Genomic DNA, 26,044 nt, shown 5'->3' with positions numbered 1-26,044 from the left:
GTGTATACTTGGGGTCTAAGTGCTATTTAGTGGTCAGCTCGACGGGGTATTTTGTTTCAAGCATCACATTTCTTTTTCCCCCTTTCCATACATCTATTGAATCCTACATAGAGGATTGGAGCCTCGCACAGCTTGGGCTGAAGTAAAAGGCAAAAGTCCCTTTAATGACAATCGTCCCACTGTCCTAATTAGATTGGGAGAAACAGTCAAGTATGTGCCATATGCGATATAAATGTGCCCCCCAGGAATTGTGTGCATACGTGCTTGTGTATGTGCATGCGCATGCGAGCGCGCCTGTGTTCACCAGCCACACCCAGAGAGACTCATACAAACTGTACTACATTGCCATTGGTGTCTTAAAAGAAGCAAGTGGTTGAGTAGAAAGAGCCAGACAGTCCAAACCTTCTAATTATCAGCTGCATGGCTTAACTATGTCATGTATCCCCTCTGCAACTTAGTTTCCTTATTTTTAAAATGGAGGTAAAAATATCAGTCTCATTGTGTTGCTGCGATCATTTAGATAGAGGGTCTGGCACAGAACTGGTCTACAGTGACTCCCAGCTCCTTCTAGCTTCTTCACTTGCCAATATCCCAGCCATGTCACCCCAGCCTCCACTCTAGCCCATTCTCAATACCACCCCCTCCTCTCTAGCCAGAATGTTCTATTCCATGCCACACCTCCGTTCCTTGGCTTTCATCATTCCCCTTATCTGGGATGCACCCCAGGCTCTTTCCCTGTATTTAAGTCCTTCATGGTCTAATTCAAATCCCACTCCTCCCAGATGTCTTTGACACTCCAGCTCTCACTGACTTCTCCTGGGTTACTCACCTGGCACTAAAATGAATTTTACCTGGTCACCGAATATTTTTCTGTCTTGTAAAAAAGTTGCAAGTAGCCAGAGGTCAGGACTGTTTTCCTTCCTGCCTAACACACTACAGTTCATACACATGGGGACCCAATAAGTGTTTGTGAGTGAACGGAGTCGGTGCATGTCGCTGTTGTCCTACCACTGAGGGCTGCACACAGGATCTGAACGCATCTTATCTGGATCCTGATGTGCAGCCACTCTCAAGCAGCCCCTGCAATTCATACAGAGCAAGCTAGGATCATATCCTCTGAATGGCAAGGGAGCGCTCTTTCCAAGACCATGCAAGGCCCTTCCTGGCGTCGTCTTATATCTGACCCTCCCCAATTGTTCTCGAATTCTATGCTTCATCATCCTTTACAGTTCCCCAAATATGCCAAACATACCTCCATGCCCTTTACATGTTGTTTTCTTCTTTTCCTCATTCTCCCCGTCTAAACCTTGCTCATCCTTAGAGATCAACCCAAAGATCACCTTCTTGGCAAAGACGTTCTCTCCTAAGGTTGCTTCGCCCCCTCCTCCTCAATTTGTTTTTCAAAACACCATATATGTTTGCATCGCTGTTACCCTCCTTTGGTTGCAAGATCCCTGAGGACAAAACCTAGGGTGGATTCTTCTGCGCTCTCCACTCCCTCACTGGGCTGGACCACAGTAGGGCTTGCTGTTTTTAATGATGCCATCTTGTATAGCAACCCTAATATTTACTGTGCTTCTATGATCCTGGATCTATTTCCCCACTCCCGTGAGGGAATGCCTTTTTCTGAATCATCTCAGTGTCTACCTTTCTCCTGGTTCTTTCTATCACTCTAGACTGTCTTAAGCACGGCTGACTTCTGCATGGTCCTGGACTCTACTTCCCTTCTTCCTCTACTCCCCGAGACAATCCTGTCTTTCAATCTAGGGTTTATTTCCAACCAACTAAAGCTGTGGTGGAGAGGACAGAGCCTGGGGGTGGGTGGAGTTGGGCACAGCTGGGACAGGAGTTGGAGCTGGACGGCAGGCCAGGCCAGGTCCATCTGAAAGCACTAGTGTGGTCAGAGAGCCAGGCAATGGCTAGCCCAGAGGCCGGTCCTCAGGCCCAGAGCAAAGCCTCTCCTTTGAGTCGGCGGAGCAGGAAAAAAGCCTCATTGCTCACCCTGAGAGGCCCTTCGGCAGGACCCAGGGCTCCTGGATCTGCTCAGGTGGCAGACTTTGTTGGTTTAGTTCCACTACAAGGCTTCTGTTCCTGCCGGAGCTGTTACAGCCTGCAGGTTCCTGGTACCCATCTGATTGAACAACTTAATTAAAATGCAATAAAAGGAAAGTGGGCCAGCTGTGCCCGGGGAAGAGGAGGCAGACATCTTGAGTCCACTGCCTGCCTTCTGAGCCCTGGGCCTTTCCCATTCTGCCGAAAGGTTCCTGGGCAGGCAGACCAGGGAACTCTGAACTCCAATCAGGTAAGAAAACTCGAAAGGTTATCTACTCTGTGAGCTTGTTCATACTAATGATAGGGAAACTGAGGTCCAGCCAGGATAACTGAGCCACCCAAAGCTGCTCAATGAGACCTTAGTAGAAGCACGATAAATCTCTAGGACTTTAGGACCATCCTGGGCTTCTCTTACAAACCAGGCGGGAGAAAAAAAATCGTTTAAAAACACTAGACCCTTGTTCTCGTAGAGCACTCTCTCCTGAGCCCCCAATTTTTTTTTAGTAACAAAGCTCGATGGAAATATAATTCATATACCATACAATTCACCCTTTTAAGAAGTACAATTCAATGGTTTTAATATATTCACAGAGTCGTGCAACCATCACAACAATTTTAGAATATTTCATTACTCCCCAAAGAAATTCAATACCCTTTAGCTATGGTCTTCTAATCTCCCCTTTCCTCCTACCCCCAAGGAACCATTAATCTACTCTCTAGTTCTATATGTTTGCCGATTTTGGACACTGCATATAAATGGAATAATATTATATATGTCCTTTTGTGACCAGCTTCTTATGTTTAGCGTAGTGCTTTTGAGATCAATCCATATTGTATCAGTACTTCATCCCTTTTTATGGCCAAATAATACTCCACCACATCCATCAGTTGATGGACATATGGGTTGTTTCTCCCTCTTGAGCTATTTTGAATAATGCTACTAACAATATTTGTGCAGTTTTTGCATGGACAGCTGTTTTTAATTGTCTTGAATATGTCCCTAGGAGTAGAAAAACCTGTTTGTTCTCGCATCTCATTAACAATTTCAGCAACAATACCAGTGGAAATCCTCAAGCATTGTTGCACACATTGACGCAGAAAACTAGTTAGGACAGGAAGCTGAGTGGAGAGAGACACAGAGAGGTTAATTATTTTGGCTCTGATCACAGCCAGAAGATAGGACCAAAGAGGAGATATCATAGCTTTAACTCATGACAACTCTCCAACAAAACTTTTATTATTGTGGGGAATAAAAGACCTGGTACATTTTAAAAATCACACACATATTCACATCGGACCATCACTCTAATTCTATAGATCAGTTTTTAACTTGGTCAGGTCCTTTTCTGTCTATCCGCCTTGCGTGTCGTAGTCACCCACAGAGACCATCACTCTCCCTCTCAGTGGAATTGAATTCTCCTACCACTTTCCAACTGTTTCACCTTATCCTCGCCAAGCAGGGTGCTGGTATTGCAGGGAGTTTTGGAGCATGGGTGAGTGAAAGGTCTTTAAAGGACTCTCTTTTGTCACAGCTGCAGTTCTCAGAGCTCTGTGTGTGGGAAACGGGGCCACGCTGTTCTCCCACCCTGTCTGGGCACGGGGGCCTGCTCTCCATCTGTCACCAGGCGTGTGCATGGCTACGAGACTGACGTTGCTCTGGACACGTAGCCAGTTGAACTATATAAAATTGTCAACATTTATTACTATCTGATGGACAGAAATGGCGATCTCACGCCGTTCAAACTGCCAGTGTCTGGTGTCCCCCTGTGTTCCTCTCGAAGGCCCAGCTCTTATGCCCTGGATGTCATTTTGCCCCTCCATCCCAGCTGGTGTTCCTTTCCCAAACTTTAGAATAGCCATTCTTCAGCTTCTCAATCTTGTGCCCAAAGGCGTGAGTGGGAGTACTGGGAGAGCAGCGGGCTGGGAGTCAGGAGATGTCTCCATTCCCTGCCTGTCTCCCCACAAGTCACCCTTCCGCGAGTTTCTCCTCTAATCCATGCCACTTAAAAGTGCAGATCTGCTCCAGCCACACTTTACTTCAAATCTTGCAATGACTCCCCATCACCTGGTATATATATAAAGCACTAACTCTGCAGTCTGGCCAGGAGACACAACCTCAGCTCCTACCACGGTTTTTTGTTTTAGCCATGCCTAACTGCTTGCAGACCCCTGAAGGTACCTGTGCTCTCCCACCTCTGTGCCTTTCACCAAGAGGAACTTGTGCACCTCCTTCACTCAGCTTCCTGTGACTTATTCTTCAAGACCACATCCAGGAGTCTTCCCTGAGCCTCCGGGCTGTTAGGAGCCCTTCCTCTCTGTTTCCATTTCCCTGTGCGTACATCTCTTCTGGCACTCATCATCTGTATTTTAATTATTTTTGTGTGTGTATCTGTTCTTGCCTATCTCCCTCTCAAGCCTGTGGGCTCCTGACAATTCTTCCTAATTCATACTTCAGTCTCCGTTGTCGGGATAGGGGAGTCAGCCAACTCTTATTTAAGCAGTGGGGACCGTGACTCGGTTTTCCCATTTGCTGGAAATGTCCACAGGCTTGGGAGCCCGTTGGCCTTATCTAAGCTTCATTTGCTTCTCAGGAGCAGAAGGGGTCTTTCAATTCTTGTGGTCAAAGTAACTGCAATACGAATCCTTAATTCCCAAGCCCATCACAGGATCCCGCGTGGGTCCAAAGCAACTGACGGGACAGGATTGTTTACATGGAAAAGTTCGAAGGCATTTTGAGGAAGATTATTTCATTGTTCTAATTCAGCTCGTTTTTGCAGAGCACTCACCAGGCGCATGCCAGTTAGTCAGAAAAGTGGCAGGATACAAAGTTGTACCTACCAGCTTCCCTGGATTCTTTTGAGTGCTGCCTTCCCAGCCAGTCTAGGATAGCCTGCCCACTTCTGACCCTTTCGCTGTTCACTCCCGCCAGGATCTGCGCATCAGATGCATTAGGATAAGCTGGTCCAGTCCCCAAATCTGTCGCTGCCCGCCCTCTCCGCGTACACACGGAACCCACGGAGGTTGGCGAAGCGGCGCCTCGGCCCGGGCGCCCTCTGGTGGCCGTGTGCGGAAGCTACGGCTCGGCGGGGAACAGGCGAAGGGAAAGGGGAGGGATGGGGGAGGAGGAGGCGCAGGCAGGGGAGGAGAGGAAAAAGTTGCGCTGGGAAGTTTGGAAAGTTGGGAAGTGGCTGCTGCGGGCTTCGCCTCCCTCCGCGCGTGTGTGAGGGAGCGACCGAGGGAGCAAGAGAGGAGCAAGCGAGCGCCTGCCATGCCCATCAGACCCCGCCTCGCTGCGCCCGGGCGCGGAGCTCGCCCGGACTCCCTGCGGCCCGGCCCGGCCCGGCGCGGCCCCCCGCCCCCCGCGTCCCGCGCCGGGTCCTCCCCTCCCCCCGCCCCGGCGGCCCCAGCCCCCCGCCCGGCCCGGCTCCGCGCCGCTCTCCCGCCCTCTTCTCTCCCTCCCTCCCGGCCGCGGAGCAGCATGGCGGAGCCCGGGCAGCGGCCGCGCGGCCGTCCGCCGCCCCTCTGAGCCGGGCTCAGGGGCAGCCGGGCACACAGATCCGACCCCCGCCCCCACCACGCCCGCCGCCGCACTTGTCCCACTGCACGCCCCCTGAAGCGCGGCGCACCCCTGGGACCTTGCGTGCCCGGGTCCCCAGCATAACCCCGGGACCCCGCGCGCCGCGAAATCCCCGTACTGCCCCAGGAGACCCGCGCGCCCCTGCACCGCGACGGAGCTCCGGGACCTCCGCGCGCCCCGGGACCCCCGCGCGCTCTCAAAACCCCGGGGCTCGGCCGACGGGGCTGCACGTCCTGGTGAGGGGCCCCTCCCGAAAGGGTACCCCTTTTCCAACTGACGGAGCCCCGCCCCCGAGGGACCCCCAGGTTCCGCAGGGACATCCAGCCACGCCCCAGAGGGCTCCCAGCATCCCGCAGCTGGAGCCCCGCGCTCCAGAGGAACCTCGGTGCCCAGCTGGGGGCTCCCCGCCCCGCTGAGGGGGCGCCGCCCAAGAGGGTCCCCCGCGCCCCGCGGGCCCCGGCAGGATGCACGCCGCCCTGGCGGGGCCGCTGCTCGCCGCCCTACTTGCCACCGCTCGCGCCCGCCCGCAGCCCCTGGACGGAGGACAGTGCCGGCCGCCCGGATCGGTGAGCGAGCGCCTGCCCGGCCACTTTCCCGGCCGCCCGAGCACTGCAGCCCCGTGCGAACCATAGTTTGGGGTCCTGCCTTTCGCACCCACCTCAGCCCACCCGCCCCACCTCCGCCCGCTGGATGCTGCCCCGGGCGCTCTTCTCTAGCTTCTGCCGCCCCGGCGCCAGCTCCGTGCCGGGAGCCGAGATGGGCGCTCCCTCGGCCGCTGCTTCAGCACACGCTGACGCTCTGGACTCTCTTCAACTTTCGGTCCTGCTCGGACGGTTTCTCTCTGTGCCCCTTTGACTCACTTCTTTCTTGCTTACTTTTATCTTGTCATTACGCTCCTGCTTTCTCTCTGCCCACTCTGACTCTGTTTCTGCCATTCCTTGCCCTCTTTTCTCTGATTTCCATCACACCCTTCTCTCTCATTCACACACTGCCCCCTCCCAGGCTTCCCCGTCTCCCCTGCCCTGCCTCTTTGACCTAAGGAAAAACTTTCTTCCTAGTGCAGTGTTTCACTTCTCTCTCCCTCTCCAACCTTGGCCCCGGCACCCACTCTTCCAAATACCCCTATTTCACAAAAAGGGGGATGACTGCAGAGGAGAGGAAAAGCAGTGCCAGGGAATACGGGCTGCCCTGATATTTCTTCGGGGTCGAGTAATTACTGGCTTCTTAATTTTCCTTCCAAACCAAGGAATCTCTTGATCTCCCTCAGAACCCCCCCCCCCTCAAAGTGTAAATTAATACACTGAAAATAACGCTGGAGACCAGGGGACCAGGAGATAACTTGGCAAGGTCCTCACTTGCTGCCCTGTTAGCAGAGAGGTAGTTGACCTTGGGCAAGGTGCACCTCTGGCGTCCTGACTCCTGCTGAAACCGGCAGCTATGTGACCGGCAAGAAGCTCGGAACCAGACTGTATCTCCAGTATGCTGGCATTTACAATTGCTGGTTGTTAGTGAAGTAAGGTACCAGTCCCTCCACCCACACCCAAACATACTTTTCATTGTGCTAAAATCAGGTAGAAAAATGTTATGGGTTGACCTAAAACTTACAGGTCCTACGTACAGAGAACAGTCGAGGGGTTCTTCTGAATGGAAAATGACTTGGCCTTGTGAGAAATGACAGTTGCTTTCTCATGCTCCTTAACCCCTGACCCTAAACTGGAGCTGGAAAAACGACCCTTGTTTTTATGCCCCTCTGTGTTTATCCCCCACATACACCCTTGTCAGAGCTTAGGTCCTAGATGACAAGAATTGGGGTTGGAAACCAGGAGCACTTATTTAGGGGAGCAGCTTGGGAAGCGCCCAGAGTATGTACATTTTGGGGGACTGATTCTATGGCATCCTCCTCCTCTCTGTTGCCAGGACGTGAGACTTCACTTAGCCTGCAGCTTTTAGAGCACTTTCTCATCTGTGGTTTCAGCTGGTCGAGCAGGGTAGCTGATACCCAGATCTGCCCTCCAAAAAGAAAACTGTATCCACCCTGATGAATGGGAAGTCACTGTTTAAATAGGTGTGCTATTTTTAATAGGTGTTCTGCTTTCAAAGTGCTCTTGGCAAGTATCTTCTAATGGTTGGATTTAAGTTATATGACTTCCTCCCTTCTTACCAGAGCAGGACTCTTGCTCGCCCTCTCCCCACCCTCCCCATGAAACACCACTGGTAAAGGTTTGGCTTGGCCAAGCATGAATAGTCTCAGGTGGTGTGGCAGGCCTTGGCACAAAAAGCTAATCATAACGAGAGCTTCCTTCATTGCCCCTTCCTCTGTGCCTGGCACTGCTCTGAGGGCTTATTTAGATATACTGTGTGTTTTTATTCTCCCATTAACCCTTGAGGTAGCTGCTTTCACCCCACCCCCATTTTAAAAATGGGAAAACTGAGTCTGTGGGAAGTGAAACAGTGTGCTCAAGACTATAGAGCTAAGACAAGGCAAAACCAAGATTTGCCTGTGGATCGTTCAGCTTTCAAAGCCCTTGCTCTTGCCCATGGCCCCGTGCAGGTGTCTGCCTTCCATCGGTCCTCACCTCTCCCTGCCCCCTCTGTGTTAACCTTGGTTTGTGCTGCTGCCATTAGCCTCACTGCCTTCCTTGTCCTCTCTCCCTGCAGCAAAGGGACCTCAACTCCTTCCTGTGGACTATTCGGCGCAACCCCCCGGCCTATCTGTTTGGCACCATCCACGTCCCTTACACCCGTGTCTGGGACTTCATCCCAGACAACTCAAAGGCAGCCTTCCAGGCCAGCACCCGCGTCTACTTTGAGCTGGACCTGACAGACCCTTACACCATCTCAGCGCTGGCCAGCTGCCAGCTGCTGCCCCACGGGGAGAACCTGCAGGACGTGCTGCCCCGTGAGCTCTACTGGCGCCTGAAGCGCCACCTGGACTACGTGAAGCTGATGATGCCCTCCTGGATGACGCCTGCGCAGCGGGGCAAAGGGCTGTACGCCGACTACCTGTTCAACGCCATCGCCGGCAACTGGGAGCGCAAGAGGCCCGTGTGGGTGATGTTGATGGTGAACTCACTCACGGAGACCGACGTGCGTTCCCGGGGCGTGCCCGTGCTCGACCTTTACCTGGCCCAGCAGGCCGAGAAGATGAAGAAGAGCACGGGGGCCGTGGAGCGGGTGGAGGAGCAGTGCCATCCGCTCAATGGGCTCAACTTTTCCCAGGTAGGCACGTGGCCCCTGGCCACCTGAGCTGGGCAGCCCTTCTGCTCCCTGGTGCTCTTCTCTGCTTGTCTTCCTTCTCTGGTACCTGGAGCCCAATCCTTCTCTCAAAGGGGTAGGGGTCTTTGGGGCTGTGCAGCAGCTCTCCGGCTGCTTTTGCGGTGGTATGAGGGCAAACTCGTATGTGCTGGATTAGGGGTAAGAGTTTGGGTGTTTGCTTCCCTCTCAGTGGTGTACCTGTTGGGGATATACAGCTCCCCCCCCACACATCAACTCCCCCGCCGTGCTTGCCTGAGCAGAAAGAATTTCCCTGGGAGCATCAGAGTGATGAAAAACAAAAAGAGGGAGCTGAAAGTTTGCATTCGAGGCCCTGGATCTCAAGATTGGGAGGCTGTCCTGAGGCTGTTGTGTGGGCACATCCAGGCAGCAGTGTGTAAACAGAGGACACAGAGACAGAGGATACGGTGGCTGGGCCTGGGGGCAGGGCAGGTGTAGAGAGTGGACCTGGTGTCTGTGGCTTGCTGTTTGAAAGTTTAGCACCGTAGAATTTCCCATACTTTTTGCAAAGCTCCAGGCGACCCTCGGACTGCCTCCCTAAGCTGGGAGAGAGCCAGCCAGGATAGTGTTGGGGTTAATAATTTCAGAGAAATGTGTTCACTTAAAGGTTGACAGTTCTGATTTCTGAACCCTAAGAGTGGGGGCAGGGAGAAGGAAGAAGTTTGGGGAGGTTTAAAGTCTCTGGCTGCCAGAGACCTGATCCAGCCCCTGTCATTAAAAGCCCCGTCTCCATGGGCAGAGGTCACTCACCACTCACTGGCCCCAAACTCAACTCTGAGGCCCTGGGAACAATGAGCTCACATCTGTGCCTTGAGAATAAGCTGTCTATCGGGGGCGGGGGTTCACATCAGTGCTGGTGGGTTCTGCTAAGAGGCCCCAAGATGGGGTTTGGGCCAATGCCCCAGTGAAGAGTGAGGCGTGGCCCCCAAGCTATGTTCCTCTGTTACGGAGACAGCCCCCTTCTATTGGCCAGACTAGAAACTACCACTGGGACCAGAACGGCTCGCTGCTCCCGAGATGTTGCGGACTCTTCACCAGGGAAATAGCAGCAGAAACTGATCCCCCTTCAGAGATCTCTGGCCTTTGTTTTTCCAGGGGAAATGCAATATTGTCCCCAGGGAGGTAAGAAGCCAGATTGATTTGCCGGCCAAATGAAAGGCGGGTTTGTCGGTTCTCCTGCTGGCTCTCCCATAATTGTGGAGTCCTTACCCAGAGGGCCCTGATGGCAGGAATATTGGGGCAGTTAGTCACGCCCCGCAGGGTTCTGACTACGCCTGACTCCTTCTCCACGGGGGAAAATCCTGTGCATTCTCTGGCCCGGCACTGATTCCTCTGAACCCACCGGCTTCCTTCCTCTGAAGTGACTTTTTCCTTGCCAGTCTCCAGAACTGACATTATCTGTGCTGGGCTCCCCTGTGCTCACCGCCCATGTCATTTTGGAGGCAGGCTTGTGGGAGGCCTCTCTGCTCTGAGGTTTCACGTCTGGCCTCTAGATCTTTTTCAGGCTGAGGAGGTGGGGGATCCACCATCACTCTCAACACCCTCTTTGTACCAACCACAGAGGAATCCACGAGAGCCGAAGAGAGCACACAAACCCTCTGGTTAAACAGCCTCTGGCTTTAATCTGTCTCTCTTAAAACAACAAAACTATCTTTCTTCGGGGTCTGGAAACACTGCTGTTCAACCAAATGACGGCTTCAGTAGGTTGAAAACATTTGCCGGAAAGCGTGTGAGGTTATGTTTTAGGAAAAGTTCCTGAGAGCCATTCATCGGCTAGCGAGGAGCCCGCTGACAGTCTCCAAAGTCCATGTTGAAGATCAAACGGACTCGAATCTCTGGTTTCAAAAACGCACCCACCACATCACCAGCCCGGGCCCACGCTTAAAACTGTTCCTGGGTCCAGCTCATCAAGGGAGCTGCAGGAAGCAAGTCCCAAACAAAAGAAAACGGGGCTCCTCTCGGTTCCCTAATCTCCACACCCTTCACCACCTGCCAGAGGGTCCGACCCCACCAATTTGTCCTGTTATCATTTCGGAGCGAGGTGATGAAATCTCTCATTCATCCCCATGGGCAGCCCGTGGGCTAACTGGGAAGGGAGGGATTCCAGAGTGGGGTGGATGGGACTGTTAGGGATCCCCCCCACCCCAAAGTCAGAAATGCAACAGCCTTCTCAGTAAAATTGTATGTGCGCGTGCACGGTTTGATATGAACATCTGTGATGCATTATTGTACCAAAATATCTGTTAAGTGCATCAGATTTTTATTTTTTCTTTCCTCTCAGCATTACTGTTATTGCAAAATATTTGGGGGGGGGGTAAGTAATGAGAGAGGAAGGTGGGAAATAGAAGCCTTAAAGGAGAGTGCCTTTTTGTTAAGACCTGGGATTTTAGTTTTAATTTGAGTATTTCTCAAATTTTTATATATTCTCCTGGACAGAAACACCACATTTTTCTCTTGTTAAGTGTAGAAAAGGAAGCTTATATTTTGGCACTCCATAGATTGGGGAGCCACTGGAAAAGTTTCTTCCATCTTTGCACAGCTTGGAAGATTGGGCTCATTGGCCTCAGTCTGATTTTAATATAAACTGAATGTGCTAAACCCAACATGAACATGAGTTTACTGTGTGACCTTGGGCAAGTCAGTTCCCCTCTCTGGGTCTTGTTCTTCTCATCTGTGAAATGAGACACCAGGATTAGGTCATCACCCAAGTCCCTTCCAGCCCTGACATTCCATGGGACGGTTATAATCAATTCCACGTGCCTGGTACTCTTCAGGAAGCTCTGTATGCTTTTCCATTTTTGCTGAATTTCTCACAACCCTGTGGTTTTCTAAGGTGGGCAGTCAGAAAGGTTGGGTGACTTGCCCAAGGTCATATGGCTAATAAGGAACAGAGCCAGTCTGGCTGACTCTAAATGAAGGCTGCACTCTTCCTGCCGCCCCATAGGACTAGGTAATTCATGTCCTCTTGCAGTTTTTCCTCTAATCCTTTCTTGTTTCTTTCTGCCCTTTTGGACGTGAGGGCTTAGAAGTTTACTTCTTGGAAAATTGATACCTGTAGCAAAATTACTTCCTTTGGCCATGGGGTTGAAGCGGGGATGGTAAAAGCAGGTCCTCTGAAGAGTTCCCTGCTGTGTTAGGGACTGCTTAGCTTGGCAGGCTGAGAGATGGGAGATTTGCCTCTAGATGTCAGTCCCAGCTCCGGCTCTAAAACCAATGATTTGTGTGTAACTTTGGTGTTCCTAGCTATCAAGCGGGGCAGTAGTGACCAGCCTTTCGCATTGATCTGGGTTTGGGAGACAAACATTGATCTGAGAAAACATTGTTTGACCTGAGAAGACATTGCATGTAGAACGTCATGGAGAAGGTAAAATGACTACCTAGATGTAGTTCCGGTGCTTGAAAAAGAGTCTGGGCTGGCTCTAAGACGGAGACAGAGAGAGGAGGGTGCCTCACCTCTGCCCTGTTAGCCCCTTCTCCTAGCAGCCGTGTCTACTGCCCATCTTTGGTTGAACAGAGTAAAGCTGGAGTAATAAGGATGATGGTGGCCCCTTTTCTTCAGGGGCCTGTGGGTACCTGAGCCTTGAGTCCAGATCTTGTGAGAGTCTTGGGACCTGCAGATATCAATCAGCTTTGTCAGCTGCCTCCAGGGACTGGTACCAACTGCCACTAACTTGCTAGGCTGATTAGGAGACCTCCTTCTCCCTCTAGGGGGCCTCAGTCCTCCCCCACCCATAGGTGGAGGAGCTGCACGAGAGGACCTCTAAGCTCTGTGGTTCTCTGAGGCATAGTGAGAAAACGAGGACCCTGCCATTCTGCAGTTGGCTTGTTTTAACAAGCATGTGATGTCACCCACCCAATGTGTGCAGAGGCTAAACACTGGCCCCAAACTTGGGCATGGGACCCAAGGCTATCCAAAATGCTTGTGAAGTTCTACAGCCCCCTCACCAAGGAGTTAGAAGGGTGCTACATTAGACCTTGTAAGTACATCATCGCTAAACCGCACCAGAGCTGTGACAAGACATACCGTCATCTGTCCTTCACAGACAATAAATTGAAGTGTAAAAAGGTTAAGTCATTTGGCTGTGATTACACAGCCAGGCCAGGCGGACTCAGGGTTCAAACTCTGTTGTGTCTGATGCTTAGAGTTCATGCTTTTTAGGCATGTGAGAGCTGACATGATTTTTTTTGTCAGAAGACGTTATCTGGTGATGTTAAGTGTGTGTGTGTTTGAGTAGTGGGAGATCATCATATCTTGCTTCATATATATATATATATATAAAGAGATAATTAAAAAGTGTTCACACTGATTTTCTCCTGGCTTACAAATTGGATCTAAAGGTGATTCTAAGATTAGAATTCCCAGACATCCCCAGCTTTTCAAGGGACTGTTGTGAAGATGGCACCCCTAACACAGGCTAAGCAGGCACAGTTAAATAAAGGAGAGTCTTTGGTGTAGTCAGAGTTTCTGTATCTACACCCTGCAGAAACATATTATTAGGTGCTTCATAAGTATTTAGAGATTGAATGAATGACTGTCTCTGCTTCCCTTCTTCTACCTTCCAGCACTATTGAATGAATGAATGAATGAATGAAGACTACATAAGTGAGGAGCTCCCTCTTTGAACTTTAATAGCTCTATGCCTTCCTATGAGGGTGCAAAATGTGAAAAACCATTAAGTGGACTATTCAAATGCAAAGCAGGCTCCAGCCCTGACCCTATATCTGCTTTACCTGTAACTCTGGGCTAGTCCTTTTCCCTTTTGGGGCTTAGGTTACCCCCTTTGTCCCACGAGAGTGTTGGCTAGATGACTTCCAGGGCTATCCCAGTTGTGACTTCTGCAGTCTTTGGCCTCCGTATCTTGTAGACCCTGAGCCACCCTGAGATATTGAGCCTGAGTTCTCCGCAGCTGGGAGAGGCTGGAAGTCTTTGGCGGACTGCTGCCGACACCTGTTTGTCTGGAAACCTGTGGTTTCCAGTGGGTGATCCTGCTGCCTCTCCTTGCAGTCTGCAGAGCAAGGAGAGCCCCAGCCTATCGTAGGACAGTCTGCTGGACACCAGCCCTGCCTTGGAACCCTTTCCTCCATTAGGACTCCTCTCCCTCCCTTTCTCACTCATTCAGCATGAGCACCTTAGTGTCAGGCCAGTGCCACGTTGGGAGCAGAGACCTGGGAACAGCCTAGTTTTTCCTGCAGAGAGTTCACTGACTGGCTCGAGAGAGTGGGTATCATTAATCCTTTTATACAGTTGTGGAAAGCAAAGCACGGAGCGCCTGTGCCCCAGGCTCTCCTGTGTCCCGGTTCTCCACACTTCACATGGAGACCCCTTTTCCCTTTCTCTTCCTGTCATCTGTCTCTCATTTCTCAGGTTCTGAAAGAACCTGTCTCTCATTTCCTGTTCTCCAAGAATGGCCATTCCTGAGTCCTCTGTCCTGTCTGAGCCTCCATGGCAGTCACAGCAGCGCAGACCAGTGGCCCCTCAAGTCCATAGCGCTAGTCCCCGTCAGCTCTGTGTGCCCTCCCAAGTGATGGATCAAACCCGTCCCAAGGCAGCTGGGCACTCCTACAGACGTCAGACCATGCTGAAGCCTCTTCTCTCCTATGGAGTGAGAGCCCCTCAGTCAGCCTCGGATCAAAACACTGGCTGGCCTAGGATGTGCTGAAAAACTCCAGCCCTGGGACTGGGAACCGGGCTTCTTCCGGCCCCACCTCCACCCCCCCATCCCCACCCCCCACGCTGTAACCTGCCACACCAGCTGTGTCCCCCACTCCGAGCCCTGAGCCCTATAGTTGGGAGCTGTTCAGCAACTGTCTGTCATTGCCATACCTGCCTGCACCGACTCCTAGGCATGTGTAACCTCAGGTTTTTTTTGTGCCCAAAGAGCTGTTTGCAAGGCGCCCCCGCTGGCATGGCTGGCTCTACCTGCTCTCTCTAACCTGGTTAACTCAGACTTGAACATTTAATAGATTAACACAATGAGGAGAAAAAAAAACGAACTCGGAAAAAGGAGATGCACAAGATGGCTTAGGTGCCTCTGTTGAAGGAGACTGAGAAAGCGAGAGGTGACCAAGATGTCACGAAATAGTCTAGTCTCAAATTTAGAAGGTTTACAGGATGAAACCTTCCAGAATTATAGATTCTCAGCATCCCAAGCCGGGACTCAGAGGCTCAGGGAATCTAAGAATGGTGAAATTTAAGAACTTTAGCCTCAGAGGCATTTTTGGACTCGAAGAATCTTCATGTTGTGAAACCCTGGCGTCTCAGCTTTGAAGAATTTTCAGCTCATAGCCACAGACAGACTTCTAACATTTTAGAGTGGGAAGGGACCCATTCTCAAGAATTCCAAGAAGCCCCATCCGAAAAAGCCCGTTGGTCTCCTTCCCGCAGCACACCCGCCAACCAATCCCAAACCCAAGACGAAAAGCCTGCGCGGTGAAGCATTTTGTGACGGAGATAAAAATGGGAGCGTGCCTTTGTTAATAGTTCCCATTTGGACATCTCTGAGAGCCAGGAAGAGGTCGCCTGGTAATGCAGCTTTTCCGAGGGAGGAAACAAGAATGCGACCAGCGCTGCAGCCTGCCAGCCAAGCTGCCGACGTCCTTTCCCCCTCGAGTTTACTTCTAAATATTATCCACTTCACTCCCTTTTATCTCCCATCACTGGCTCTCTGTCCGCCCACTTAATCCACAGGCAGCCGGTGGCCCAGCCTTCAGCCCTGCTCGGCGGCTGCCAAGCCGTCTCGCCGAGCAGCTCCTCCAGGATCCTCAGGCTTTTAAATCCGCGCCATGTAGCTGCTGGAACACAGGACTGCTGCCCCAAGCTTGGAAGCGCCGTTGCTTATGCTGGGCCCCCTCCCTCTCCAGGAATTTCCTCCTTTTCTCTTCCGCTTCTGAATCCTGTGAGATTTTCAAGGCTCAGCTCAAAGCTGTACCTTCTCCAGGAAGCCTTCCCAGAATGCTCTTATATCCAATCGGCTTGGGAAGACTTGATCCAAAGCTTTGTTTGATGCCCCAACCACATAGAGTCTTCCCCTCTGTGGAATATTTTATGACATTTTACGATATTCTTTCAGCACTTATATATTTTACTTTATATTGTAATGATTACTGAAGCAGTCTTTTTTTTTTCCCCCCCGAATAGACCAGATTTGAAACCTAGTTTAAAATATGCTTACAATTGACTACAAAATTAGATTGAAGGTGCTCCAGGTCTGAAGTTGGGGCTTTGTGGTGCATTCTGTGGTTGGGGTGTTGGCAGCTTCGGACGCTAAAAACGGACTGCATCTTGGCCTCCATATGCATAGAGAGCCTCTAACTTCCCACCTGAGCCCTGCAGATGAGTTCTGTACTGAAGCTGGCCCGTTTTATCGGGACTCTGTAGCATCTATGGGTCCCTGTTGGATTGATCTCTCTCTAGTTTGGAGCACTTTGTTGTTTTCTCTTCCTCCTCTCTTAACTTGCAAACAAAGGCTTCTTTTTTCCCCCTCTTCACTCCCCAGAGCACACATGAGCCTCTCCAGGCTCACCCCACCCTCCCACTTTGTTTTCATTTTTAAGTGTTTAATTTGACCCACTATTCACAGCTCTGGTTTGGGGCTCTTATGATGCTGGCCTATTCTGGTTCTCCCTCCCTCCGTGCCCCTCATACACAAACCTTGGTCATGCCTCCGTATATTTGCTTATACTGTTCCCTCTACCTTCCCAGTTTTTATTGTCTGGCTAATTCTTACTCCTCTGAAGTGGCAAGGGTTCCTGAGGGAAGTCCACTTTAAAAGTCTACATTCTTCAAACAAATGCCTTTTATAGCCACACTTTTATTCATAGTCATAAGATTGTACTGTCCCCATGGGCTGATGCCACCTGATCATAACCCAACAGTTTGAGTTTAGGTGCAATGATGGGATTGATTTTTAGCATTGTGGTTTTTTTTTCTTTTTTGTTCTTAATTTTTATAGATCTATAATTGACATAACATTAGTTTCAGATGTACAGTGTAATGACTGTATATTTATATATGTTGCAAGCTAGCATTGTTTTTAAGAGGATTGGTGGGTGTCTTAGTCTGCATGACTGCCGTAACAAAAGACCGTAGACGAGTGGCTTAAACACCAGAACTGCCCTTTCTCACAATTCTGGAGGCTAGAAGTCTGCAATAGGGGGCCAGCATGGTAGGGTTCTGTGAGAGCTCTGTTTGTGGCTTGCGAACAACTGCTTTCTCACTGTGTTCTCACATGGTAGGGATGGAGAGATAGAGACAGAGACAGAAACAGAGGAATAGAGTATGAATTGAGATTGAGAGAGTAAGCTCACTGGTGTCTCTTCTTATAAAGGCTCTAATCCCATCACAAGGGCCCCACCTTTATGACCTCCTCTAAACCTATTTACCTCACAAAGTCTCCATCTCCAAATAGCATTGTATTGGTGGCTAGGGCTTTGACATATGAATGGGAGAGCACAGACATTCAGTCCTCAACAGTAGGTGAGTTGTACTTGGGTCACCCTGAATGCCTGTTTACCTTTGAAAAGAACCAGAGAGTCACCAGTGACAGTCTATACTAGTCAGAGCCTTGAGGCCATCTCTGGATGACAGCCTGGGGTCTTAGGACATGTGCAGTCTCTGCAGGGGCACCTGGTGCTGGGGACTGATCCTCCCCTGACCAGGAAAGATGGCTTCCTCGAGGGACTCTACAGGCTCTCAGACTATCATTCTTTTCCCTTGTAGGCACTGAAAATATTCCCTGCTGACACCCTTTTCTTCCCATTGGATCAAGAAGGGCAGGGGGAAATGTTAAAATTTGCTACTCATTTGCTCTTACCTTCTAAGCCTGTGTTCTCTGCATAAAGCTCCCACCCCAAGTCCCTCATTCAGAAGAACATCCTGGTCTGATCCTACCATTGAACCATGATCTAGTCTTAAGTAAATTTACACAGCCTAGTGCCAACTCAGCTGGGGGATAGGGCCCTTCCACAGCCCAGTGCTCCTTCAGTGTCCAGAATCATGCCACTTATTAGAAACATAAGTAACCTTGAGCTAGTTACATAACCTTTCCCTGCCTCAGTTTCCCCATTAGTCAACCTCATCTGATCGCTGTGAGGACTGGTTAGTATCAAGCGCTGTGATCAGTGCCAGATATACAAGGAGCACTCAGTAAACACTAGCTCATAGTTATTAGTGTATTTTTAAATTAGCATGCTTGTACTGCAATTTAAAGAATGCTTTTTTAGTTCTGACTGTGTGTCAGACATTGGGATATAGGCTGGAGAAAGAAAAGTGAACAGGGATGGTGATGCTTTTCCCCAGGTGCACTCCTTCTAGGTGGGGAGAGGACCAGGCCAGGGTGCCTTACACTGTAGCATGTTGAGGGTGGCCATGACGGGGGGTGGGGGTATAAAGTGATGTGTTGTGGGAGCACAGAAGATGGCACACCTCTCAGTCCTGGAGAGATCTGGGAGGGCTTCCTGGAGGAAACTCAGGTGAAGCCAAGAACTAAAGAAGGATTAAAACTCAGTAAAATGCTGAGGGGTTCTAGGCCCAGGGAGACTGGAGGTGCTCCACCAGAGCCAGGAGCAGAGTGGTGCAGACTGTCCGAAGTTCAGCTTGGCCCGTCTGCATGGGCCAAGGCTGAATGAAACCACCTGCCCAACAGCCCTCTGGGCAGAGCGTTGAGACATGCCAGGCCTGTCTGCCAGCCCCCGCTGCTTTGCTCAGGCCGCATGGCTGCTGTCCGGCTCCCTGGATTGATCTGGGTTCTGTGAGTACAAGCACTCTTCTCCTGAAGGAGCAGCATGCCTCCCTGGCCACCTTTCCTCTCCACCAGGCTGGCGGCCTCCCTGGGGACCTCACCGGGGGGCCCCGGAGTGGCACCTGGTGTCCTGCCAAGCCTGCGTCTACAGCCAGCCCTGCCCCAGGAAGGTACAGTCCAAAGATAAAAGGCAAGGCCTTTTTTCCCTTGTCTGTTTAAAGGGCTTACCTGTTTCCTTCCTATTGAGGCTATTTAAAAATTTCCAGCCAGTTTTATCTCCTGGGGACTTAATGCGCCTTCTAGGCAGTTTGCAAATTAAGCCTCAAGTCCCAACTGAAAGCTCTTTATAGAAAGGAAGATTCCGGTGGAAAAAGCCTTTTGGAAATCTCTCTGGCTCATCCTTTAGCCTTAGTTCACAAGGCTTCCCTTTCTTGAGCTGCTCAGCCCTGAGTGAGAGAGGACGAAAGCCTAACTGACAATGATAATCCCAACCATTTGCATCTCAGTTTCCAATGTGCAGTTTTTCAAACGCACTGCTGCACTGCCGCCCTGTGGCTCCTCCTCCCCACCCCTTGGGGACACATAGAAAGGGCAAGGCCGGTTCCTTTCCCTGCAACACCCTTTCTCCCCCTGTGTTAGGACTCCTGGTGGTCTCTGTGGATTTCTCCAGCTGAGTGGCTATAGCATCTATTGGTTTATGGGACATTTTTGAGCACCAGACCCTCTGTGGGACTGAGGTGCAGGTCATGGACTGAGGATGCGTAAATGAGACCGTTTGGGCCATCAGTGATCATAATACTTGGTCACTGTGCTTGACCTTGACTAGGATGATTAGTCGACCCAGGACTATATAACCCTCATGCCACAGCCTGCTGGTGGCCCAACAGGTGATTTTATATTATTATCTTTCCATCATTGTAGTTTAGTGTAGAGCAGGGGTCCCCAAACTACGGGCCCGCGGGCCCCATGCGGCCCCCTGAGGCCATTTATCCGGCCCCCGCCGCACTTCCGGAAGGGTCACCTCTTTCATTGGTGGTCAGCGAGAGGAGCATAGTTCCCATTAAAATACTGGTCAGTTTGTTGATTTAAATTTACTTGTTCTTTATTTTAAATATTGTATTTGTTCCCGTTTTGTTTTTTTACTTTAAAATAAGATATGTGCAGTGTGCATAGGGATTTGTTCATAGTTTTTTTTATAGTCTGGTTTTCCAATGGTCTGAGGGACAGTGAACTGGCCCCCTGTGAAAAAAGTTTGGGGACCCCTGGTGTAGAGGGTGGTGAGAAAAAAAGCAGGATTCTTGGTGGAGACCTTGCGGTTGAAGAGGATCAGGGCTCCTGTAGATGGGCTGGGAAGGTCATGCTGGGGGGAACGGAGACTGTTCAGCAGAAGCACCAGGATGGGAAATTGCAGAGAGCATGCAAAAAAAAAAAAATGTTTCTACTCCTCCCTCTATTGGGTTTATTCTTTCCTTTCCCAAGAGAGCCATTGCTAGTTAGTGCCTGTTATGTGCTATGGGTTTATCATAGTAAATTCCTAAAACAATCCTGAAAGGTAAGTATTATTTTCCCCATTTTGAGGAAATTGAGGCTAAGTATCTTGTGCAAAATGATGGAGCCAGGATTTCTACTTGGCTCTGTTGATGCCTGAAGAGAGAGACTGGGCTAGAGTTGGAATTCCGGCTTCACCACTTTGGCTGGATGACAGAAGGTCTGTTTCCACATCTGAGTAAATGGGGCTCACAATAGTCTTTGCCCCCTGGTGTGTTGTGAGGAGTGAGTGAGGTAATGCCTATAAACCACATAGCTGGGTGCCTGGCACGTGGTAAGAGGTAATGAATGGTAATTGTGGTGGTTTAAGTCACGGTTATTTTAATTATTGTTATCGGCCCATTTTTCACACTGTGATTTGAGGTGAAGCTCCTCCCGTAGAGAAGACAGTTCTAGATCCTTTTGTGTCTCGCACACTGAGCCTCGTCCAGAGTGGGGATGGTGGTTGGTTAACCTGATGGGAACCGTGTAGTCTGATAATTGAAAGTGTGGTCAGTTTTTTCTCACCATCTGCAGCATGTATTGCTGGATCCTGTGACTTCTGGTTCAGCTCCTCTGTGGTCTCCTACTGCTACCTGGAGTGAGGACACTTCAAAAGGAGGGATCAAAGAGTTCAGGTTGGAGGCCTGGTTTGAGCCCTGTGACCTGGGGGGAGTCCCTCTCTGAGGGTCCTTTTCCTCTTCTGCACAGTTGGACCAGATGTCAACAGCAGTGACTCAGTTATGGGGAGAATCAAGGGACGAAACCTGGGAAGGACTTTATTAGCTCTCGAGTGCGGTGCTCTGGGCGCTTGGTGTGAAGGAGTTCTTCCTTCTCTGTTTTTCCCAAAGAGAAATGCCGACCCAGTAAATACTTAGGGAATTGGATTTGTTATGAAGACACTGTTCATCCACCCATTTGTTTTAACAAGCAGTGCTGAGAGCTATACCGTGCCAGGCTTAGTTCCAAGTTGTGAATATGGGGCTGGCGAGGAGGGAGGAGTTGAAGAGACCCCAAAGTTAGGTGCTTCACAGCAGAGTGCCAAGAATAGGGCTGAGTCCTTTACACCCACTGGCCCACCTAATCCTCACCCCAGTCTCTCAGGTACATGCTACTATTCATATTCAGCCTCATTTTACAGGTGAAGAAACTGAGGCACAGATAGGTTAATTCACCTACCTGAGGTCACACAGACAATGAGTGGAGGATCTAGATTCTAGAATTCGAACCCAGAAAGTCTGGCAGCAGAGCCTGTGCCCTCACCCTCTCTGTAGCTAAAGAAAAGGGACTGGGAGCGGGTGGTTGGGGAAGCCGCACCGCTCCTTCCCCGAGACCGGGAGTGTGAAAGCTTGGGAGGGCAGGGAGTCCATAGACCTCTGATGTTCCCTCCTGAGGAGGGCGGCCGCTTTGAGAAGGAGAGAGCGAGGTGGTCTCTTTGCCAGGACCTCAGGTGAGGGAGGTTGTGAGGAGAGAGGCTGCGGTGGGGACTGAGCACAGAAGCTGACCTTGGAGGTGAGGGGACGCTGGGCAGACGGAGGGCCCAGCGGAAGTGGAGGCTGCCTGTGTGTGTAACAGCACCAGCCTGGGTGGCTGGGGTGCTTCTCCACAGAGCTCGCTAGCGTGGGTGCCAGAGTGGAGGAAGGTGACAGAGAGCCACTCCCAGACCTCCAGGCTTGAGGAGTCTCTGTTAAATTTGCCACAGTAGCTAGATAGCCTATCAGTTCACATCTGTGTGTCATTGTTGAGCCCTGACCCTGAGACCCCACCCCCATGGTGGCTGGGGCTTTATAGGGACTCAGTCGGTCCTCTGGAGGCCATATGGAAGCTACCATGATGGATGAGACTAAATTCTTGATGTCCAGTTTTCTTTGCTGGTGAAGATGCTCAATTTCTATACAGTAGGCAGACCTTTCCTTATAAATAGCTGGTGTGGCTAGGTGCTCATACCTATACTCACGCTATGCTTGGCAGTTTGATGCCACCTGAGCTCAGTATTGAGGGACAAAGAGGTGCTCCCTGGGTTCAAAAGGAGTACCATATTTGGGGGCAGAGGTTCATGTTGGTATTGATCCAGGTGGAGGGACTATCCTTACAGTGGAGAATGCTTGCGGGAGGCACAGGAGATTACAGAATCGGGCCATATGGAGGAAGCCTCATAAGCCATGGTAAGAAGTTTGGGCTTGATCCTGGGTGCACTGGGGGACCCGCTCCTGTGTTCTGTAATACAGTCATTCATCGGACTAGAGCATCTCACCAGGCTTGCGTGGAGATCTCAAGCCCCTGGGCTGGAGGAAGGAGCTACTGTATAAGGGTATTTATTTACTGTCACCAGATCCAGGATACTCTCACTGCTGGGCAAGAAGAGATGAACTCTCCTCTGCCTGAGCAGGATCTTGATGTCCAGGGTGAGGGAGTGGGGTTCTCTTGAATTAAAACTAGATCATAAAAGTGGCCTGGTGGTTGAATGAGACCATCTGTAGTTATATATATTACAGGGCCTCTTGTGAGGGAGCCTGAGAACCCGATCGCCATTTCTAAAATAGCTACCGAAGGATAACATGTCCCTGCGTTTCACGTGACCCCTTTGAGGGCAGATTTGGGGGATTCCACCTGTTCAAAGTGGGAGCAGGGTGAGGCAGGTTGTTTCTGAATGTTCTCCAAGTGGAAGTGGAAGGTGGGAGGATCTGTGGTCTGTAAACGGTCTGTAAATTATGTGAGCACTGAATTGGAGTCAGCAGCGTGAGCCCGGCAAGTTCCTCCCAGCTCTGAGCCCCCTTAGCGGGTGTGAGAGTGCTCGGTAAACCAGAAACCACACCCCACTGCTGCAAAACCACTTTCTCAGCTGGCTCTGACCTTACTGGAAAAGGGCATTTTTAAAATTTTATTTTATTGTCTTTTATATGTTTACATGTCTGTCTTCTCCATAGTCTGAAGTTCTTTGAGGGCAGGAACCTCATCTAATGACTCTGAGTTTGCCTCGGGCCTGGCTCCAAGTGCACACTCAGGGACGCTGTGGGTAGCTGTAAAATTACCGGCTATATCTACACATCATCGCCTGAGTATCTGGGTGGGAAATAGTCCCCAACCGCACCTCTGCATTGTTCCCAGATTTCCAGATGTTTTGCTTTGATGGCTCTGACCACTGAGGCACCCAGGTGTTTGGTTTTGGTGGCTGTGACCATTGGGCACCTTCTCTCCATCATGCTTGGACCGTCTCCTGGTGGAACTGTGTTTTCCTGCTCATCCTTCATTTCTACAGGGGCCCTCAGGGCCTCCACTGGGCCCCCTCCTGTGGGTGAAAAGACGACTCCTAGGACTGAAAGCATCTTCCCAACCCTCCTCCTTGACCCTCTTCCTCACGCTTCTGTATTTTTTTCAGGGCACAGATCAGAGCTTCTGTTTGCTGGTCATTCCGTGATCCACAGACAATGTAAATGAAAGCTGCTAAAACCAATAAATTCAAACCATGTGTGGGCACTGGGGATGAGCAGGGACGTCAGAAGGCCTGGTTGTGAGGTGGCGTCAGTGCTGACGGCCCAGGAGCTGATTTGTATATGAGAAGAGTAAATACCCAAAGTGGTAAACAGCCTTGGGTCTCTCATCATCGCAGGGATTCAAAGGCATTTAATAGGAACACCCACTCTCTGTCTTTTGTAAACAAAGAGAGATTCTGTGTGTGAGCTGACCTACATTCTACATTTTCATCTTTGGGAAAGCCAGCCAGTCATTTTATCCAGGAGACCACAGGCAGTCTGGGCCGCCGGGTTGGGTTGCCTTCTTTCTGGTTTTGGCACTTCGGCCGTGCGAAAGGCTACCTTTACATCACTCTTTGGCCTTAGAGCAAATGGGATGGCTGGCCAGTCTCACTCCTGTCTCGAGGGGGAACGTAGATCCCAAGATGGATATCAATTTGCCAGAAATCACACATGAGATCTGGGCTGAGCTCTTGTCTTCTCCTTTAGAATCTCCAGTTTTCTCTTCCTTTCAGTGAATGATACTTCTGTCCTCCCTGACTTAGCACCCCAGAGATAGCCTGATCCCCTCCTCTCTCACTTCCTCTCCCTTCCAATGTCTCCTGCAGTCTGGCCTTCCTGTGGGTCCCTGCTTCCTCTTCGTTTTATTTTATTATTTTATTTTATTTTGGTCATTCTTTTATATATATATATTTTGTATTTTTCTGAAGCTGGAAACGGGAAGAGACAGTCAGACAGACTCCCGCATGTGCCCGACCGGGATCCACCCGGCACGCCCACCAGGGGGCAGGCGATGCTCTGCCCACCAGGGGGCGATGCTCTGCCCCTCCGGGGCGTCGCTCTGCCGCGACCAGAGCCACTCTAGCGCCTGGGACAGAGGCCAAGGAGCCATCCCCAGCGCCTGGGCCATCTTTGCTCCAATGGAGCCTCGCTGCGGGAGGGGAAGAGAGAGACAGAGAGGAAGGGAGGGTGGAGAAGCAGATGGGCGCTTCTCCCATGTGCCCTGGCTGGGAATCGAACACTGGTCCCCTGCACGCCAGGCCGACGCTCTACCACTGAGCCAACCGGCCAGGGCCTTGGTCATTCTTGTGTTCAGGAAAGAGTCCCATGGAAGGAACCAGACAGTCCTGGGTTTGGGTTCTGGTTTCTCTGCCCTTCAACTGTGTGGTTTCCAACAAATTTCTTCTGTGAGCCCCGCAGTTTTCACACATGGAAAATGGGGATAAGGTGCCTACTTTCTTGGGAGAGTTGTGAGGATTAATGGAGCTCACCTATGTGAAAATGTGAACTGTGTTTTCCTGCTCATCCTCCTTCAGCCTGCTCAAGGACTTTTCAGGTGGCCTCCTACTTAAAAATGGATTAACCCTTTAAATGGCATAAAAGTAAATACACTATGCGCGCACACACACATGAGTACAGGTACAACTGGTGAAGTCTGAATCGCATCAGTGATTGTGTTGCTGTCAAGTTCCTGGTGTTGATACGATTTTACCGTAGTTATGGAAGGTGTTACTGATCTGGGAGGGGGGGGAAGCTGGGTGAAGGGTGTTATTTCTGACAACTGTATTTAAATCTACAGTTATCTCAAAATAAAAAGTTGAATTAAAAAAATGAATAAGCCTTCCCAATACACTCATTCTGCTGTGCCAGCTGCATGCCAGGTGCTGTTCTATCTGAGTACTAGGCATGTATCCATGAACACAAAAGAAAAAATTTCTTGCCCCAACCTTCTTTCAGGTCTTTGCTCAAAGGTGGTTTCCCCCACTCCATCATGATTATCCTATTTAAAATCACAAATCACTCCCTTCTCTCTTTCCTCCATATACCTGTCACCAATTCATATTCCATATACTTTTTTTTTTTTTTTTGTATTTTTCTGAAGCTGGAAACGGGGAGAGACAGTCAGACAGACTTCCGCATGCGCCCAACTGGGATCCACCCAGCACGCCTACAAGGGGCGAAGCTCTGCCCACCAGGGGGCGATGCTCTGCCCATCCGGGGCATCGCTCTGTTGAGACCAGAGCCACTCTAGCACCTGGGGCAGAGGCCAATGAGCCATCCCCAGCGCCCGGGTCATCTTTGCTCCAATGGAGCCTCAGCTGCGGGAGGGGAAGAGAGAGACAGAGAGGAAGGAGAGGGGGAGGGGTGGAGAAGCAGATGGGCGCTTCTCCTGTGTGCTCTGGCCGGGAATCAAACCCGGGACTTCTGCACGCCAGGTGGACGCTCTACCACTGAGCCAACCGGCCAGGGCCCATATTCCATATACTTTATTTATCATGTTTATTGAACTTCACCGCATCACTAGAATGTCACCTCCAAGACAGTATATAGATTTTTGTCTGTCACCTTTATCCTTAGCACCTTGAACATGCCTGGCACATAGCAGGCATTCAGGTAGCATT

General features: G+C 50.6%; 1 protein-coding gene across 3 annotated transcripts in view; it reads left to right on the top strand.

Moving 5' to 3' along the window:
* Positions 1–5,520: 5,520 nt before the first annotated feature.
* The window catches only part of TRABD2B (TraB domain containing 2B), a 218,060-nt gene continuing 197,536 nt past the window's right edge, over positions 5,521–26,044 (top strand). For all 3 annotated transcript variants that reach the window (XR_010750255.1, XM_066376223.1, XM_066376222.1), the window contains exons 1-2: positions 5,521–6,195; positions 8,288–8,848. Coding sequence is in view for 2 of the 3 variants with exons in the window: in XM_066376223.1 (XP_066232320.1) it covers positions 6,094–6,195; positions 8,288–8,848 (663 nt within the window). In the remaining variant the exon portion in view is untranslated. The remainder of the gene's footprint in view (positions 6,196–8,287; positions 8,849–26,044) is intronic.

This window comes from Saccopteryx leptura, chromosome 3 (assembly GCF_036850995.1).
Source record: "Saccopteryx leptura isolate mSacLep1 chromosome 3, mSacLep1_pri_phased_curated, whole genome shotgun sequence".
NCBI lineage: Eukaryota > Metazoa > Chordata > Mammalia > Chiroptera > Emballonuridae > Saccopteryx > Saccopteryx leptura.
This window is presented reverse-complemented; position numbering and strand designations above follow the sequence as displayed.